General features: G+C 43.1%; 1 protein-coding gene across 3 annotated transcripts in view; it reads right to left on the reverse strand.

Moving 5' to 3' along the window:
- Positions 1-2,360: 2,360 nt before the first annotated feature.
- The window catches only part of HYCC1 (hyccin PI4KA lipid kinase complex subunit 1), a 117,274-nt gene continuing 99,202 nt past the window's right edge, over positions 2,361-20,432 (reverse strand). Inside the window, exons 12-13 of one of the 3 annotated variants that reach the window (XM_051852811.2) lie at positions 6,781-6,844; positions 2,361-2,641 (exon numbers count right to left, since the gene is read on the reverse strand). In XM_051852811.2, coding sequence (XP_051708771.1) covers positions 2,399-2,641; positions 6,781-6,844 — 307 coding nt within the window. In that variant the 3' untranslated portion in view covers positions 2,361-2,398. Of the gene's footprint in view, positions 2,642-4,956; positions 5,293-6,780; positions 6,845-20,432 lie in introns of all 3 variants that reach the window. The other 2 variants (XR_007922101.2, XM_070059649.1) reach the window with 2 other exon arrangements.

A 20,432-nucleotide genomic window follows, 5' to 3' on the forward strand; every position in this document is an offset into this window, starting at 1 on the left:
CCTGCACCACCTTGGGACTCTGCCAGCAAGGCCATCACCAAGGTCAAGCCAGTGAGGTCCATCCAATCTTAGTCTGTGAATCACCAAAACTGTCAAAGTAAATGTTTCCTTTGTAATACAGGCTGCCTCACATATTTCATTATAGCAGCAGAAAGCTGACTAACATCTGGGAACAGGTAAGCCCCCACCCCAAGGAGAAGACACTGTATAAATGGACCCCTGGAGGAAGCTGTAGTTTTAATGGTGTAACTCGGGCACTATGAGGTGAAAGGGGTTGGAATTTTAAGTGGAAACTTTTTATCCAGAGCCCCTCAAATTTCGCCACAGTGTCCTGCTAATAGAAATCCATTATTCTCAGAGTTCCCTGAATTTCTATTTTTGTACTCAGAACTTGCAGGCTGAAATCGGGAAAGGAATTTGCCCTGTGCCTACACTTCAGCAAGTAGAACTAACAATGAGATGTAAATGATCCTTGTGCAAAGACATTTAATTAAGTCAATTGAAACTGGATTATATAGGCACTTTGTCAAAAAAAAAAATACTCTGGACTGTTCAGAGCAGTCACTAAAGCTACTGTATCAGTGTTAGTGACGTTCTCAAAAATATTCCGTGTAGATTGCCATATACACAGGCACACCTTTTCTTTTTTAAAGAAATTATTTTGAAAGACAGAGTGACAGAGAGAGAGAGAGAGAGACAGAGGGAGAGAGGGAGAGAGGGAGACGGAAAGAGAGATTTTTCATGTGCTGGCTCACTCCCCAAATAGCTGCAGCAACTGGGGCTGGGCCAGGAGCCTAGAATTTCATCCGGGTCTCCCAAGTGGGTGGCAGGCACTTGGGCCACCTTCCACTGCCTTCCCAGGCACATGAGCAGGGAGCTGGATTGGAAGCACAGCACCCAGGACTTGAACCAGCGCCCTTACATGGGATGCTGGCTTGACCCACCGCACTACCACACCAGCCCCACACTCTCCTTTCCTAAAGAACCATTGCATTTACATTAATCCGATGTCTGAAACAGCTTTGAACGGCCTACTCTTGGAATCTCCCTTTTAAATAAAGATGCTAGAGTTGTCTAAGACAAACCTCATTTTGGATAAGAGTTAAAAAGTCACATATCTATATATGGTACACATGTGTTGTGTGTGCACACATGTGTGTTTGCTGAACTAGCTTCTTTGGAATTGGAATTTGTTGCCCCTGTGGCTAAGACCATTCTCTGAATGTTGGAAAGATGAAGAAACGAAATTAAAACAAGTGTAACTTACTTTTTTTTTTTCTGATTGTCTTTCACTTGGAAATCATCCCTATAGTACTAGGTTAAGTTACAATTTAATTCTGCTGGAATTCTACTTTAGTTCTACTTGAATTTTCCTCCAAATTAATTAGCAAAAATTACAGAAATGTGGGGCCAGTTCTTGGGGACAGCAGGTTAAGCCTCCACTTGGCACGACCCTGTCCCATTGCAGAGGGCCTGGGACAAGTCCTGGCTATTCTGTTTCCAATCCAGCTTCCTGCTAATGCACACCCTGGGACGGGGTGGGGATGAGCCGATGAGCACCACAGAAATCATCTGGTCTGGCCCTGCCAGGCAGCCGCAGGGGAGACTTGAAATTAGGTAAATATATATCAGGCTAACCTTTCAGTTGCGCACCTTGTGTGGCCAGTGGATGACGTGATAAATCGCCAGATGGCCCCTTGCAGCAAAAGGGTCCCCGCCCTGCAAGGCAGGTGATGCCACCCACGTGGGAGACCCTGAGGGCTCCTGGCTCCAGGCTTGGCTCAGCCCTGGCTGTTGCAGGGATCTGGGGGAGCGAACCAGTGGGCAATCTCTCTCTCTCTCCCTCTATTTTTGTCACTCTGCCTTTCAAATGAATAAATGTAAAAAAAAAAAAAAAAAAAAACCAACAACAACAAAGTACAGAAATGTGAGAGCTGTGCAAGTGGTCAATGGGAAAGACCCAGTGCATGCTGGGAACCACGGGGCCACCCTCTGGGAGCCCAGCGCCGTGTGGGGTTGAAAGCCGACCTTGTGTCCCTGCTTTCAAACAGTGTTGAATTTCAACATCACCAGTGGCTCCCAGACATATTCTCACAATGTGTGTGTGTGTTGGGGGGTCCCTCACATAAACCTTGTTTGCCCAATAACCTGGAAAAGGTTCGTTTGGAGGCAGCCCTTCCATTCTGCAAGTCACACACAGCATCTGCCCAAATCTCCGCTGCTTCTGAACTGGCTGTCACAAGTCAGCTTCCCGCACTGTGGGAGTCTTGTGAGCTCTGCTATCTTTCTAACCGAAAACATGCAAAAAAAAAAAAAAAAAAAAATGATGTAGGCCAAGAAAGCACCCAGGGCCAGCAAGGCAGGGACGAGGGACACTGTCTTTATTACGATGATGTCCTTACATTGTACAGACCGCGACAGCCAGCGAGACAGGCTCTGTGGGTAATAATACATTTGAAGCCACAAAGATGTCGAGGGCTCCAAACTTGGCGTTCTCAAAGGCTGGCTTCCTCAATGTCTCTGCTTTAAAAAACAATCTTCTGACAATTAAGGTCATACTTAAATCGGCTTTGCAAATTCCAGCACGAAACAGTGTCCATATCACTCGCGGATCTATTCTGTCGGCTTCCCTTGCTTCCTCCTAGCCGAAAAGATAAGCCAGTTTTTAAAATGGTGTAGTTACTTTTTTTGTTGTTGTTGTTAATGTGTGAGGATTTAACATACAACTTGCTGGACTCACTGGAAGTTATGGTGCAGGAGAAAGTGACAAAAGGGACACAGTGACAAACCCTGCAAGGGGGAAACCGATGCACTGACTACGGCCGCAAAGCAATGGGAGAAGGCAAATTTTGCTGGGTGGACTACAATGCTGGCTGCTCCAGGGACTTCTGCTAGTTCTGAACTAACTTGGAATTAAATGTGTTCAAAATGACCCCCACAGAGCCGCTGTGCCGTGGCACGGATTCCTCTTAGACAACAATTAGGTAGCAAGGCCAAAGCATGGAGTTTGTCTATAGCCATGGCCTAGCCCAGGAAGAGGTGTGGGCTTTGCTTCCAGTCTGAGAGTTCAGGGTGCGAATCCAGCCCCGTGAGCTCTGAACCCTGGGGAGCCACGTGCATGTGGTGGCTGCTTCTTGAGCTCCCGCTGGCCAAGCGGTTCCCTGAGAGGCAGGACAAAGCCCTCCCTTCATAAGCTCCCGCTGTCAAGAAAGGAGGAAGGGTGGGTGGGAGGGGCAGAGGCAGCTGACAGAGTGGGAGGCAGCACCCGGAAAGGAAAGGAAAGGAAAGCAGGGAGACACGAAGAGGCGGGAGACGGAGGCTGTTTGCTCTCAGCCGCCAAGGACGTGTCTGCGGGTAGCAGGCTCTGATCAGAGACCCAGTGTGGTGAGCAGCTGAGTCCCACCTTGGGGAGAGCCAGCGATTTCAGGCTCCGGGGTTGCAACAAGCGAGAGCTGCTCTGAGAAGGCCACAGGGGGTCAGTGGGGGCCAGAGGAGGAGCAGCCCAGGCTGGGGAGGTGCACTGGGCCAGCTGGGCCAGGCACGTGTGCCCTGCACACCCCCAGGCACTTATTCAGTGCCAGGAAGCAGCGGGAGGGTTCTGGCAGAGGATGGACGTGATCTGATTTCATTTTGTAAAAATGACTCAGGTCGATTTTTCTTTTTTGTGCATGTGGGAATGGGCCCCATGGAGTAAACATGGAAGCAGAAAGACCGGGAAGGTGGTTACAATGAGGGCAGAGGCAAGGGATGAGGGCAGTTCACTAATGTGGGAAAACAATGGGAGCCATGATTGCCTGGCACCATTGGGGCAATCAGGGAAATGATAGGAGCATCCTTCAAAATGTTCGTGGAAAATGGAATGAAAGATAAATGTGACTGGGGCCAGCGCCATGGCGTAGTGGGTGAAGCCACCACCTACAGTGCCAGCATTCCACACGGGCGCCGGTTCGAGCCCCGGCTACTCCACTTCTGATCCAGCTCCCTGCAAATGTGCCTAGGAAAGCAGCAGAAGATGGCCCAAGTGCTTGGGCCCCCACACCCTGGTAGGGGACCTGGAAGAAGGTCCTGGCCCTTGGCTTCGGCTTGCCCCAGTCCCAGCCATTGTGGCCATTTCAGGAGTGAACCAGTGAGTGGACGGTCTCTCTGCTTCTGCCTCCGCCTCTCTGTAACTCTGCCTTTCGAATAAATAAATAGATATATCTTTTTTGAAAAAAAAAAAAAAGATAAACATTACTGCAAAATAATGTGGAATCCATGCATCCGAGGGGTCTTCAAAAGACCATGGGAAATGTGCATTATGGAAAAATCATGCTGATCAGTTTCAGAATTTTCTTGAACAGAAGAACTATTATTTTTAAATTAAACTTTTTTTTTTAAGTTTTATTCATCTGTTTGAAAGGCAGAGTGAGAGGGAAACAGTCAGAAAGAAATTTTTCATCTGCTAATTTACTACCCAAAAACAACTGGCAGGGCTGTTGGACCAGCTGAAGCCAGGTGTCTGGAACTCAACCCAGACCCCTGACACATGCAGCAGGAACCCTACCTGAGCCATCATCTGGTGCCCCCCAGGGTGCACACTGGCAGGAAACTGAATCGGAATTCTAGGAGCCGAGACTAGAGCCAGTCTACTATGGGATGTGGGTATCCCAAGTGGCGGCCCAGCTGTTATCTTTGAAGTCCATTTTCCACCTTTTTGGAAATCCCTTTATAAGTAAGTGTCTGCATAAGTGACTTTAAACAGTAAGAACTCGGTGTTAGCATTGTGGCTGCTATCATCCTGTTTATGATTTTGGGGGTGATTCTTCTACCCCTAACACGGCTCCTTCTCTAAGCTTGGCCACTCCCATTGCTTGAGGGTTTCTGAATACTCCTTATTCTCCCTCCAAACTCTTCTTGTGTCTGGAGAGCCTGGCTCGCCTAAAGGTCTATGTGTTGAGTCAAAAATGTTCCAAGTACCTTGTCAGGACGACTCTGATCCGCTGTGGTTGCAAATCCTGCCATTTATGACATCCCCGAAGCAGCCTGATGGCAAGTACTGATACAGCACCACTTCCCAGGGCATCTGGCCACAGCCCAAGAAGTCACTTTTGAATGCCACATGTCAGTGGTGCAGTGCTGGTGCTTAGTAGGCTAGGTCTGGAGGTGCTAGGTGGAATAGCCCTGCATGATGAATGATTTGCCCACCCAAATTTCCCTCTGGGAAACACGCAGATGACAAGGAAGTCTCCATGCAGGCTGCACACTGTCCAACTCCAGGGTGGTAAGTTGTACAACATGGGGGACCTGGGGACACTGGAACAGAAAAAGAGCAGGGGCTGCGGGTCGGATTCCAGCCTCGATTCTTACTCAGGTACTAAGCCAGTGACTTTAGATCTTTGCTCCGTTGTTGCTGTGTCTTAGCTGGCTTATCGGTAAAATGGGAGACTTTTTGCTCGCTGCAAATCTCTCGGGAGGTTAAGGGAGTTCAGTGAGATGCTGTGGATGTGTGCGCGTGTGTTAAATCACAACCCATGCTAAGGCTGGGTAGCCTGGTGCTCTGCACACACCAGCTGCTAATGGGATGGAAAATGGATTCTGTGCCCTGCGGATTTTCTAATCCAATCATCAGGAATGCAGGGCTGCAAGCTCCCGTTAGAGAGGAAAGGAGGAACCACGTTTTCAGAATCACGGGCCTGGCTGCTGCGAACTGAACATCTACACGGAAGCAAGCTTCACAAATGCCTCCCCTGGTTATGAGGACATTTGCCAGCCATATCCAGATTGTGTTAAAGCCCGTTAAGTCAAAGGTACTCAGGATACTACGTAGGCTTCTCAAAGCAAAATTGCAAGTAACACTGTTTATACCACCTACCTTCTCTCAAAAATGAGAAAGTGAACAGCGAATTAATTTTTTTTTCTGTTTTGCTCTTTTTTTAAAAAAAAATCGTCTTTGTCTCCTTTATGACAAAATAATATCATTGAGAGAAATTTGGTCTGCTAGGATGAAATTGAACCGAGTCCATGAAATTTCATTGCCATAGTCAGAAAATAGCTACTTCCGGGCATTCTTGTGTCATTCCCTTACTCACTAAGACACAGTCGTTACTGCCTACCATAGGTCAGCTTTGTATAAACTCAAAAATTTATTCTAAAGAACATCCCATCCCTGGTCCAAATAAGAAAATGAGAATAACAGGCCTAAAGACAACAGATATTAATATTTCATACTGCTCTTTAAAAAATACAGTTTTACTATTTTATAAATATAAATATTATTCAACTGAGACAACAGCAAAAATCAAGAATTATGTTGAAATGTGCTGAGGTTACAAATCTGGCAAACTAAGCCTATCAGATGGATAAATTCCTGTGGCACACGCTGACTGCTGTTTACCCTAAACTCACTCACCTCCCTGCTAACAAACCTCAGCTCTTTCAGGAAGCAAATGGAGACCCTTCTGTTTCAGTGTGGGTGGAGTCTTCCTTCAATCCCAGAATAGGAATCTTAATTTGCCTGACCCAGTGACTGCTTCGGGATAACGATTAGTCTAAAAGTGGTGAAAAGCCCAGCTATGGCCAAGCAGATGTGAACAGCCACCAGTGCGTGGGCTCCCAGGGTAGCCTTTGCTGAACTATATTAACAAGGCAAGCTCTGGTTAGGGATGCATATTGCAACTCCTAGAACAGCCACTGAAACGCTAATGTAAACAGTTATGACTAAAAAGCCAACAGATACAATGCAATATGCAAAATTTGCTTAAAGAGAAGTCATGTGAGAACCAAAAGGCAGAAGGTACAGACCGTGAAAGGATGGATGGTCGACCTCAATGCAGTCGTATCAATAATCGCATGAAATGTTAATGACCTAAAACAACATCATTTAAAAGGCAGACCTCATCAGAGTGGATAAAAAAGCAGGATTCAATTCTATATTTTCCAAAAGAGACAGAACTTTATTAAGAAAACACAGGTTTGAAAGTATATGGAATAAAAAAAATCATGAATTCTAAAAAGAAATGCTTAAACAACACCCATGAGGTCAGGAAAAAAACAAATGAACAAAAATGGAAACAGACAGAAAATAAAACACGAAATGAAAGCACTTAACCACCTATATGTCAATAATTATACTAATTATAAACACTGCAAACTCAGTCATTGGAAGACAAAGCCTGGTAGGGTAGATAAAGCACATGACCTAAACTACACGCCGTCTACAAGTCATGCATGTTACAGACTCAAAGCTTCTGTCCCCCCAGCATTCCATGTCGAAGCTCTAAGCCTCACTGAGATTTGGAGAAATCAATGAGACTAAGAAGGCTAGAGAGGCTATATTAATATCAGATAAATACTCAATATGCAAAGTATATTACCATGATGAAAGGGCACACGTCATAAGCATGAAAGGGGCAATTCATCAGGAAGAGAGGTCATTATTAATATGTACGTGTTAATTTGTGCTTAATAACAGAACCTCAAAACACTTGAGAGGGGCTAGTGCTGTGGTGTAGCAGGAAAAGCCACCGCCTGCAATTCCAGCATCCTGTATGGGCACCAGTTCGAGTCCCAGCTGCTCCTCTTCTGATCCAGCTCTCTGCTATGGCCTGGGAAAGCAGTGGAAGATGGCCCAAGTCCTTGGGCTCCTGCACCCCCATGGGAGACCTGGAAGAAGCTCCTGGCTCCTGGCTTTGGATTGGTGCAGCTCCAGCCATTGCAGCCATTTGGGGAGTGAACCAGAAGATGGAAGACCTCTCTCTCTCTCTGCCTCTCCTTCTATGTCTAACTCTGACTTTCAAATAAATAATCTTTAAAAAAAAAAACCACATTTTAAAAAAAAAAGCACAGACACAGTCAAGGAGAAAAAGGAGAAAAAGATAATCCCACAATCATAGCAAGAGATTTTAACAAACTGCCTTTAGCAACAGAACAACTAGTGAAAAAAATCAGGGAAGAATAGAAGATTTGAATAATATTATAAACTATCTTGATAAAATCAGTGTTTATGATAGTATGTCCAACAACTGCAAAATACACATGCTCTTCAAGTTCATTTACCAAGATAGACCATATGCTGAGCCATGAAACAAATTCCAACAACTCTTAAGGAACTGACAGCAGACAGAGTATAAATTCTGACCAAAATAGAACTAAATTAGCAGAAAATAAAAATAAGATATCTGGGAAACCTCAAATGTTTTCTAAATAATTGTTTTGTCAAAGAAAAAATTAGAAGTAAATTTAGAAATTATTTTGAACAGCATGACAAAAATATAACACATGAAATATATGAAATTCAGGTAAAGTAGTTCGGCACATGCTCAATCGGACTTACCCCTAATGTAGAGTTAGAAACGTGCCAGGGGATTCCAATTCAATCCCATCAAGGTGGCATGTACCAATGCCATCTCACTAGTCAAAGTGATCAGTTTCAGTTCATAACTGATCATAATGATAGGATTAAGAGTCAAAGGGATCACATAAACAAGACTAGTGTCTGCTAATACTAACTGATAGAATTAAAAAGGAGAGAACAATCCAACATGGGAAGCGGGATACACAGCAGACTCATAGAATGGCAGATGTCCTAAACAGCACTCTGGCCTCAGAATCAGCCCTTAAGGCATTCAGATCTGGCTGAAGAGCCCATGAGAGTATTTTAGGCATGGAAAGCCAAGACACTCTCGCAAAAAAAAAAAAAAAAAAAAAAAAAAAAAAAAAAAAAAAAAAAAAAAAAAAAAAAAACACCAAACCTAAATGAAAGATCTCTGTGAGTGAGATCCCAGTGGAAAGAACAGGCCATCAAAGAAGGAGGCACCTTTTCTGAAGGGAGGAGAGAAATTCCACTTTGAATATTGACCTTGTCTAAATAAGATCAGATATGGCAAACTCAAAAGGCTTCTATAGCCTTGGCAGCTCATGACAAGAGCCTAGGGTGATTACTGACGCCATAAATAAGAGTGTCAATTGTTAAATCAACAACAAGAGTCACCGTGCACTTACTCCTCATGTGGGATCTCTGTCCTTGATGTGTTGTACAATGTGAATTAATGCTATAACTAGAACTCAAACAGTACTTTATACTTTGTGTTTCTGTGTGGGTGCAAACTGTTGACATCTTTACTTAGTATATACTAAATGGATCTTCTGTATATAAAGGTAATTGAAAATGAATCTTGATGTGAATGGGATGGGAGAGGGAGCAGGAGATGGGATGGTTGCAGGTGGGAGGGAGGTTATGGGGTAAAAAACTGCTATAATCCAAAATTTGTACTTTAGAAATTTATATTTATTAAATAAAAGTTAAAAAAAAGAAATTCAGGTAAAGTAATGCTTAGAGGGAATATATACTTTAAATGATTGTATTAGAAAAGAATCGATCTAGAAGAAAGCTTAGAAGTCTTTGTGACCTGGGAATGAATGGAGTTTCTTAGATAGGAACATTAAAACGTGGACCATAAAAGGAAAAAAATGGCAAATGACTTCAGTAGTTACAAAAGATGCAGCAATAGTCAATAAGCACAGACAAATTTATAACATCGTCAGTCGTTAGAGAAATGCAAATCAGAACCACAGAAAGAGATCATCTGACAGAACAGAGAGGACAGCATAAAGGAAAGTCAGTTCGGAGGCACAGTGCTCCCACACTACCGCAGCCGCCGTGGGACCAATTCTGAGGTTCCCCAAAGACAGAACCGCGGGCTGCCGTGTAACTCAGCAGTTCCATTCCTAGGCGTCTAGCCAGGAGAAATGAAAACACATGTCCATGTAAAACTTAAACCCAAACGTTCGCAGCCGCTTGGAAACAAGCCAAAATAGACAAATGCCTTATAGAATCAACAAGAAAAAAGTGAGAGAAACCAAATGTCAAGAATTAGAAAGGGATTATAACTACAGATAAAACAGGCATTAGTAAGATGGTAAAAAGAATGTTATGGTGGGGCTAGCATTGTGGCACAGCAGGTCAAGCTGCCACCGGTATCCCCTGGCTTCTTCCTACATCAGAGCGTTGGTTCAAGACCAGCTGTTCCTCTTACAATCCAGCTCCCTGCTAATGCATCTGGCAAGGCAGTGGAAGATGGTGCAAGCATCTGGGCCCCTGCAACTCACATGGGAGACCCGGATGGAAATCCAGGCTCCTGGTTTTGGCTTGAGCCAGCCCTGGTGGCTGCAGCATTCTGGGGAGTGAACCAATAGATGGAAGTTATCTCTTTCATTTACTGGTTCACTCCCCAGATGGCCACATGACCGAGGCTGGGCCAGGCTGAAACAAGGAGCCAGGAATGCCATCTGAGTCTTCCACATGGGTGGCAGGGGCCCAAGCACTTGGGCCATCCTCCGCTGCTTTTCCCAGGCCGTCAACAGGGAGCTGGATCAGAAGTGGAGCAGCCAGGACATGAACCAGCGCCCATATGGGATGCTGGTGTCACAGGTGGCAGCTTTACCTTCTATGCCAAAAGAAGCCTCTCAAATAAATAATTTTTTAATATAAAACAAACTTTAAAAAAAGAATATTATGGGAATTTTTATGGCAAAAAACTTAGATGAGATAAATAAATTCCTAGAAAATACAACTAAAGATGATGAAAAACAAAAACAAAAAAACACCAGAATCTGAACAGCTTCAACTCTGTCAAGGGGACTGAATTTCTCATCAACAATCTTTCCACAAAGTAAACTTCACGTCATTTACTTTCACTGACGAACTGTATCAAACAAAGAAGAAATAACACTGATCTCATGTGAATTTTTTTTCAGAAAACAAAGCAGGGGGAAGCAGTGTCCACTTGTTTTATGAGACCATTGTAATTCTGACATCAAACTCTTAGCAAAACATCACAAAAGGAGCGAATTACATCACCATCCTCATCAATAGTGGCTCATGATTCTGCCTTCCTAGGCAATGTGTACCAGACTTTTTTGTTGTTGTTGTTTTTTAACCACCATCATTTACAGGGAGTGAGAGCCACTGAAAAATGATGAGCAAAGCACGAGGAACCAACATTTCTGTGATGGCTGAAAGTTTTAGTTATAAAATGTTGGAGGAAAAATCGTAGGACTATAATTTTCTTATACTCCAAAAAATTTCACTTTTACCTAGAAGTAGACAGCTACAACAATACTATAAGCATAATATTAAAGTTGATTAAACAAAAGTGAGATAATATCACAGCAAGACCGATGAGACAGAAATGTAAAAATTATCCAATCCTAGAGACCACTTAGTAATTGAAACCTTAATGAACACTGTCTAAGGGAATCCCTTAGGGCTTACTCTTGGAAAGCAAGGTAGAATAGAGCCTTACCCATCATACTTTCAAGAGGAGAGGGGCATAAGTCACATCTAAGAGGTAAGATTGGTATCAGCTCCCCAGGATGTATTTTGCAGCGCTGTTCACAATAGCCAAGATACAGAATCAACCAAGGCGTCCATCATCAGATGAATGGATAAAGAATACGTTATATACACAATGAACCATTATTCAGTCATAAAAGGAATGAAATCCTGACATTTGCAGCAAAACAGATGGAACTGGAAGACATCATGCTAAGTGAAATAAGCCCAACACAGAAAGACAAATAGCACAGGTTCTCCTTTGTGTTTTGGAAGCTAAAAAAAAAAAAAAAAAAAAAAAACAAAAAACACCTCACTGTGAGTACTGAATGGGGATTCCCAGAGGCTGGGAAGAGAATCGGGGAGCCCAATCCGAGTCAGATGGCAGGAGTGAGTTCCAAGTGTTACCCAACACAGTGAGAGACTACAGTTCACAATAACCTCGCATATATTTTATGGACAAACAGAAGATAGAAGCTCAAATCCTGCAATCAGAGAGCACAGCTAAAGAGGAGAGATGTTGGTTACTCTAATACGATCAGTACACACTGGGTACATGTGTGAAATGTGACATTGGAGCTCATAAAGATGCACGATTATTAATAAAAAAAGCCTTAAGACTTTATAAAAGTCATCCTGTTTACTTAATTTTTCTAAGAACTTAATAATATCTTTAAAGAAGAAATGTGCCAAAAAGGTGAAGAATATTACAATCTCCTAAGTCCGTCTTTTTGGATGTATAATTATTTCCCATCTTTCCTCAAATATGGATATATCTTTATATGGTCTCATGCATTCTGGCTTTTCACATAGATTAGCAGATATTTGTGCCTACTTAAGCTGTCCAATAAAAACGAAATTATTTTTGAGGATTTATTTAATATGGTCAACACTTTCATAATATAATAGGAAGTTTTTATTTACTGGAAAATATGATACTCTAATAAGAGGGGGGAAATAAACTTAGGAAGACATGTGCCTGTTCTTATGTGAAAGGAGTAAGGAAAAATATTAATAAGCTTGCTAAGTTAGATCACATTAATTGCCGGCTGCAGTCTCCAGCACACTGTCTTATCAAATTTATCGTCAGTTTATCTGGAAAGATGAGCAATGGTAACAGCATTACCATCTTAATGCTGGCAGCTGCTTTTCCAGAGCGGCAATGAACTCGGATCTGTCAATGTTTCCATGGCGATCGGCTTCTCAGCCACAAAGAGAAGATGTCACACAGCAATGTCAACATAGTAGTGGGGTAGGACTATTCAAGAGGAGGGATGGGAGGTATTTTACTTGATCAAGAACTGGTGTGCTAAAGCAGAAAGCAATTCCAAACAGGTAGCATTAAATCTTAAAAGCTACTCTGGAAAAAAAAAATGGATGGGTATATTTATTTCAGCTATGGGAAAAGGATATGTGACAAAACAGAGACCATTTTCAGCTTTTATAAAACATAAAATTTCTGTACTAATATGAAGCATTAAAAGATAAACAAAGAAATACGTCATACAGGACAATGTCAAACATGTAAGGCTAGTGCTTGATTCTGCTTATCTGTAGTCAGTGTGCACAAGTGATTTACATGTGCCGACCTAGCAAACTGTCAAATGAGAAAAGCAGCAACTTCCTGGGTTCTTTAATAAACAGATGGTCTAGGTCACAGGTTCACATCCATCAACAAGTGAAAGCACTTGTTGATGAGCGCCCGTGTACAGCAATGCAAATTCAATTGAAATCAGGAAATCTAGCAATGACACATGGAAGAGCGAATATCCTTTAACTTGCTAATTCCACCCAGGGGACTACACAAGTGATGATGTGAGCTGGTACACTCCTAGTTCTGCTACAACCCTGCACAAACTTCACTGCCCCTGGGTTTGTTGCTCTGTCTGCATTTTAAGGTTTGGCTAACATGCTGGTCATCACGTGCAGGACGCAAATCAAACATCTAGCCCCAGCTGGTCCAGGCTTCCATCAAAGAATAGAGGCATCTAGCAGGTGTGTGGACGCTCCTTTTCTCCTTATCTAAAAGCTCAGGTAAAATGCAGGTGGGTTTTTAAAAATAAACTTTTATTATAAAATAAAGATAAAGCATTAGCTCCTGGTCACATCTAGCACGAGGCTGGCGCATTACCTAAGATGCCTGAGTGACCTCAGCACAGACTCCCTCAGCCCCTCCATGTAGAACCTGGGATCTAAGCGATCTGCCAACAGGAGCGGGACAATCATCCACGAGCATTCACAGAGGCTTTCTTACACTTCACTGAGCCAAGTGCTTTCCCGGGGGCTTATTTCCACAATCATCAGAAGGAAATCATGACAAGCATGCAAACTATCCAAAAGGACTTTTTGGTGATGCAGATTGAGAGGTTTATGAAAGCACAGACTTGGCTGTTGAATCAGAGTCTCTGTTGATGGGACTGAGAAATCTACAGTTGGCCTGGAAATTTCCCTTAAATAAAACATGCACTTACAGGAGCCTTAAGCTCTCTCTCAGCAGGTAAAGCAGCAGCCTCCAGGCCGGCATCCCATATGGGCGCTGGTTCAACTCCCAGCTGCTCCATTTCCAATCCAGCTCTCTGCTGTGGCCTGGGAAAGCAGTGGAAGATGGCCCAAGTCCTTGGGCCCCTGCACCCATGTGGGAGGACCAGAAGAAGCTCCTGGCTCCTGGCTTCAGATCTGTGCAGCTCCGGCCACTGCAGCCATTTGGGGAGTGAACCAGCACATGGAAGTCCTCTCTCTTTTTCTCTCTGCGTCTCTGTAACCCTGCCTTTCAAATAAGAATAAATAAATCTTTTTTTAATCTCTCGTGTCCCTAAGTTCTCTGAATCTATGATTTTGTTTTTATAACCTAAAATAAATTGTTCAAGTGATGAAAAACAGGGAAATGCATATGGCACAGTGGTAGGAAGGTCCAGTCGACAAATCCCATTGGGAGAACCTCGTTGCTCTTCTGCTGGGTTAGAGCTGAAGAGCCCTTAGATTCCTTTCTGCACCAACTTCCATTGTACACTCAACTAAAGGGCCTGTCCGTGGTTAGATTCTTTCCTGGCCTGGCACTGCTGTGAAACACACACCCCACGGGCTCCAGCACACAAACACAATGTGGCTACTCTTTCACTTCCTCTTGTAGTTTTATTACTTCTATTACCTCTTTATGGCACTATGTGGAGGGGAAAAGTGATGAAATCCACACTCCTCAAATACACCTGTTAACACCATGCTTGTCTCTGGTCCGTGTCTTCCATTAATGACATCCACCGCACCTCCATCCAAAACTCCATCAGTGATTCTCCATCTGACCCTGTTCTCTCAAGCCTGGTATGCATTCTGCACTCCTGCCAGTCTGGACTCCCTAGAGCTTATGCAGTACAGAATGGATACTACGATAAGAGATGGCTGGCTTTGCCCTCGGCTCCTGGAAACAGGATGATCCCTAAGCCCCTGGGTGTCTTTCCTGAGAAAAGTCTCTTTTTTTACCTGAGGGCCTTGGGCCACTCCAGGTAATCTAGCAATGGAGCGTATGGTGGGGGTTCCTGGACGTGCAGTTTCATCTTGCCCTGCTGTGCGACTGGAGACCGAGAGTAAGGCTGTCAGCTCCTCTGTGTGACCTGCCCTGAGGGTGTGGGTGAGCTTTCCTGGGCCAATATTCCAAGCTCATTGTCTCACATCCTTGCTGGCAGAAGTCCCCGCTGACCGGGACTCCCCCGGCAGAGGATACCTGCAAACTTCCCAGTGGTGTCCCCTGAACTGTGCCCCAGGCATCTCTTCCAAGGTTCCTTTTAATCTGTATCTTTTCATTGTAATAAGCCATAGCCATGACTGGGGGTTATGCCAGTCCTGCTAGTGAATTTTGATGGGACCCGAAGCTGGCCCTGGGAACACCCCTAACTTTGCATGCCTTTCATTCTGCTCGGCTTTTCTGTCTGTGGTTTGTCCTAAGAGTCCTCTCTCCATGGCTCTCCTCCCCCACCCACCTGGCTGACTCCCGTGCTTACACCCAGCATGGTTTCACAGCACCTCGCCTGTGAGTCCTCACCACGTCCCTTTCAGACAAAATCCGTCACACCCTCCTCGTGCTTCCACGGTTCTCTCGGGACATCCGTAGCCACAACACCGTGTCCTTCTCGCCCTTACACTCCCTGTACCCGGCAGGGGGCTCCGCCCACAGCACATCATCCATACACACGTGTGCATGAATGAATTACAGATATGGGGACTTGAAATAAAAGGGGAGAACCAGATGAGAAAGTATGCACCAGTCAAACGCAATTCAGTGACAAATACGGAAGGCCATAAAAAAGCACCAGCAATCAATGCCACTATTCTCTACCGAACATTTAATGCAGCTTTTTGAAGCTGAAAAAGTCAGTATTCTTTGAACCTGAAAAATCAGGAAAAGATAGCGACAATATAAATTACTTGCTAAAGAGATTTGTGTATAATTGCAAGGTTAGGAATGTTAGAATACGGTGTTAAATGTTATTTAAATTGGTAATTTTTCATATTTTAAACTCATGAGCAGATCTTCTTCAGTGATCCAGTTACTTTTGGCAATAAAGTATATCATTACACTTTCCTCTTTTTTCCAGGCCAACTAATTTCAATTAACTTCTAGTGAGTTACTGTAAGAATGAATTTCAAGAACATTCTTACTAAGAAAAAAAAACTCTAAAAATCCACAGAAATTATGTTACTGTCATTATTTTATGTTAATGTTGAAATTTTATCACGTTAAAATACCTGGTTAATTAGGGCTTACCTTTTTGGACTTCTGCGTGTTTGACCACTTGAGCTTCAGTCTAAAAAGCCTATAGCCAATAAAATTTCATGACAAGGCCAAAGCACTAATTATGCAAAGTGCTCATTCATATGGATTTTGGCTTTAGGATCAGAGAGGGACACTCTCCTGACCTTCTGCCTTTGATTGATAGTATTTGTATGATAGTAAAATTGATAAAACCCAATCGTAGTGATTGTCCTAACCCTAAGAGATGAAGGGAATGAGGGCAGCCTTGTGTGAGTTGGGTTTGTTTCCTTTTTGCTTGCTTGTTTCTTGCTGATCACAAGCAATTGATCTGTAATAGATTTCTGCCTAGATGATCAGTCATGATATTCAAGGAGAAAACTTCAGCAAGGTAACTCACCCCGACCGGGGAGTTGGAGAGACCTAGCATTTATTATTCTCACACCTCCTAACTTCTTTGAAGTGTTGATAATTCCAGTACTGCACCTCTGAAGAGTATTCCAAGTAATGTCTCTCTGATCATGCGGCCCAGCTTAGCAAAGCAACACTACCTCCCTTTTGCAAAAGAGAATAATCAGTGAGATGCAAAGAGACAAAGCTATTTGAAGATGGGCCCTTGATTTGTTCACGAAGTGCAGGTTCCTCTGCTGGGGGAGGGGCAGGTCATAAGAAAAGAGAGTCCCTAGGTTTCCTCAAAGCAAATGAGCTTGTTTCAAACAGTGTGGGAGCATTCAAGGCCAAGGTTACTCAAGAAAATGACTCCTCTTAATTGATTATATCACACACACACACACACACACACCTCCAGGAAATGATTCAGAAAGAAGTAAGGGAGTTACGATGATGACAGAGAATATCAACAAAGACAGAAATACTAAAAGGAAGAGGATGAAAATTCTGCTGTTGAAAAGTAGAGTAACTGAAATGAAAATTCTATTAGAGGGGCTCAATTCAGTGGAAGAATTGTCAAACATGAGCATAGGCTGATAGAGATTATATGATCTGAAGAACAGAGGAAAAACAGAATGAAGAAAAATGAAGAGTTGCAGAGATATACAGAGAATCTTCAAGTCCAGCAACACATTCACACCACTGGGGGAGACAGAAAAGAAGGCAGTATTTCATGAGATTATCTGGAGAAGTAACAGCACGAAATGTCCCAGATACATTGAGAAAACCTTAATCTATACATCCAGGAAACTCAATGAACATGTGGAATAGATGCAGAGAAAGTCAAACAATACATGGTAGGAGAAAAGCTGAAAGACAAAGATAAAAAGAAAATCCCGAGAGCAGCACAGAAAAATATCTGTCACAGGCAAAGGAACCCCAGTAAGATGAAGAAACTCTCAGCAACCACAATCAAGACCAGAGGTGTTGGGAGAACATATTCTAGGAGTTTAAAGGAAAAATACATCTACTAATAACCTTATATTCAGCAAAAATGTCTTTCGAAAATGAAGGTGAAATCAAGGCATTCCCAGATAAATTAAACTTGGCAACATTCATTGCTTGCAGACACACCTTACAAGAAATACTAGAGAAAGTTCTTCAGGCTAAACACAAACCCAAATGGAAATTTGGAACTACTTAAAAAAAAAGTAGGAAAGCAGTAGAAGATGGCCCAAGTCCTTGGGCCCCTGCACCACAGGGGAGACCCAGAAGCAGCTCTTGGCTCCTGGCCTCAGATTGGCACAGCTCTGGCCATTATGACAACTTGGGAGTGAACCAGCAGATGGAAGACCTCTCTCTCTCTCTCTCTCTCTTTCTCTCTTTGTGCCTCTCTGTAACTCCACCTTTCAAATAAATAAGTAAAGCTTTATAAAAAAAACCCCTACAGTAAGTATGTTGGCACGCATGTATTGTTGAACCTGTACCATACAGAAATGTTATATGCTTGGCAGCAGCAGTACAAGGGGGTAGATTGGAACAAACTATGGGAAGAGGAGATGACACCAGATGGTAACTGAAACCCACAAAAACAAGTGAAAAGTAGCAAAATGGTAAACAAGAAGCTAAATATAACAAACACTATAAATGTATACCTTATTTTCTTTTTCATCTTCAATAATTATAAAATTATATAAACTAATTATAACAATTGTAGAATATAAACATTAAGTATGTATAACAAGAATAGCACAGAACGGGGAAAGATAGAATGATGTGGCCTTTTTATATCTAGTGGAATTAACTTAGTATAAATCTGAAGCGGATTCTGATTAGATCATATGCAGATGGTGAGCTCTGGAGCCAGCACAAACACTCAAAAGCCTTTAATGAAAAAAAAAAAAAAACCTTTAAATGAGTTAAGCATTTTGCACTAGACAATATTCACATACTAGAAAAAATGAGAAAAAAGGAATAGAGATGCAAAGAACTCGCGAGTTACATGGAAAACAAAAAGTAAAACGGCAAGTATAAATTCACTGTGGCGGTAAAACACGAAATGTGAGCAAGCTGACCAATGCAATCGCCTACTCTTCCACATTAAGACATGGAAATTCTGTCAAGAAGAATTTGTCCTGGTCTTTTGCAAGCTCTTTGGAAACGCAGATGTAGACACTCACTCCTTGAGGCCAGTATTATCCTGAAATACCACCAGAAAAAGCTATAACAAGAAATGAAAAAATGTACAGTAATTCCTTCATGAGTAGAGATACAAAAACCCTCAACAAAATACTAGACCAAATCCAGACACATAGAATTTTACACCGTAACCAAGTAGGTTTTACCCCAAGTTGGCAAGGTTGGTTTAACATTAAAAAAATAAATTAACATATTATGCCACTTTAGTAGAATAAGTGAAAAAAAATCAAATACATACAGAAAAACACTTGAAAAAAAACCAACATATTTTCATGATTTAAAAAGCTCAATAAATTATGGATATCAGGGAGTTTCTGATAAGGAACATGTATGAACCTCCAACACAACTTTATTTGGAAATGAGGTCCTTGGTGAAGAGAAGTCACACTGAATTAGTGTCAGCCCCAGATCCAACTACTGGGACACTTCTAAGACGGTGGCGTGATGACGGATGCAGAGACTGCAATGAGGCAGCCAGGAGACAGGGAATGCCAAGGGCTACAGGAGCCACCGGATGCTAGGAAGACAAGGAAAGGATTCCCCCCTCACTGCTCTAAAGGGAGTGCAGCCCTCCTACACTGCCATATTAGAGAGCCTGGGTTTGATTTGCAGCTCTAGCTCCTGACTCCAGCTACATGCTATTGCAGACCCTGGGAGGTAACAGTGATAACTCAAGGGACTGTGTTCCTGCCACCCATGTCGGAGATCTGGATTGAGCTGGCTTTGGCCCCAGCTAGGGGTCGTTGTGGATGTTTGGAGGGATGAACCAGTAGATAGATGGGACAGGTGTGTGTATGTGTCTGTCTCCCTCTCAAATCAGTTTATTTTTTAAAGATTTTATTTATTTACTTGAGAGGTAGAACTACAGACAGTGAAAGGGAGAGACAGAGAGAAAGGTCTTCCTTCCATTGGTTCACTCCCCAAATGACTACAATGGCTGGAGCTGTGCTGATTTGAATCCAGGAGCCAGGAGCCTCCTCTGGGTCTCCCACGTGGGTGCAGAGGCCCAAGGACTTGGACCATCTTCCACTACTATCCCAGGACACAACAGAAAGCTGGACTAGAAGAGGAGCAGCCAGGACATGAACCGGCGCCCATATGGGATGCTGGCACCGCAGGCAGAGGATTAACCTACTGTGCCACGGTGCCCGCCCTTCTAATTAGTTTTTAAATTTAATTTTAAAAAATTTAAATGACCTCCAGGCCTGAGCCACGGATGCAGAGAGTGAGGCCAGCACTACTGCAGTGTGCATGGAGCAACAAGCCAGAGGCTTTTGTTCTCAGACCTTAAGGCACAGTGGAACAGAAAACCTGCTGGGCTTGGATTCGCATGGTGTCAGTGGCCTCTTTTCTAACTCCTCCCTTTGTTTTTAGGAACATCTATCCTATATTTTGCCCATCATGGTATTTGGGAAACAGATGACTTCTTTTCTGATTTCACAGCGCACACATGGAGAGGGAGACTGCCCTGAGATGGAACATAGAGTCTCACCCGCACCTGATACAGATGAGGCTTACGACGTTCTGTGTCCACAATGTTTAGATGAGATTTTGAACTTGGCATTGAGGTGAAGACTTTGGAAGATGTTGAGATGCGGTAAGTATATTTTGCGTGTGACATGGATGTGAATTTGGGAGGCAGGACCGTTGGGGGTTGAATAGTGACCTTCTAAAATTCATGTCCACCTGGGACTACACAATGTCACCTTATTCATAAATATTATCTTTGCAGATGTGGTCAGTCAATTTGGAGCAGTGTCAGGTTAGAGCAAGCCCTCACCCCAGTGA

Source organism: Oryctolagus cuniculus, chromosome 16 (assembly GCF_964237555.1).
Source record: "Oryctolagus cuniculus chromosome 16, mOryCun1.1, whole genome shotgun sequence".
NCBI lineage: Eukaryota > Metazoa > Chordata > Mammalia > Lagomorpha > Leporidae > Oryctolagus > Oryctolagus cuniculus.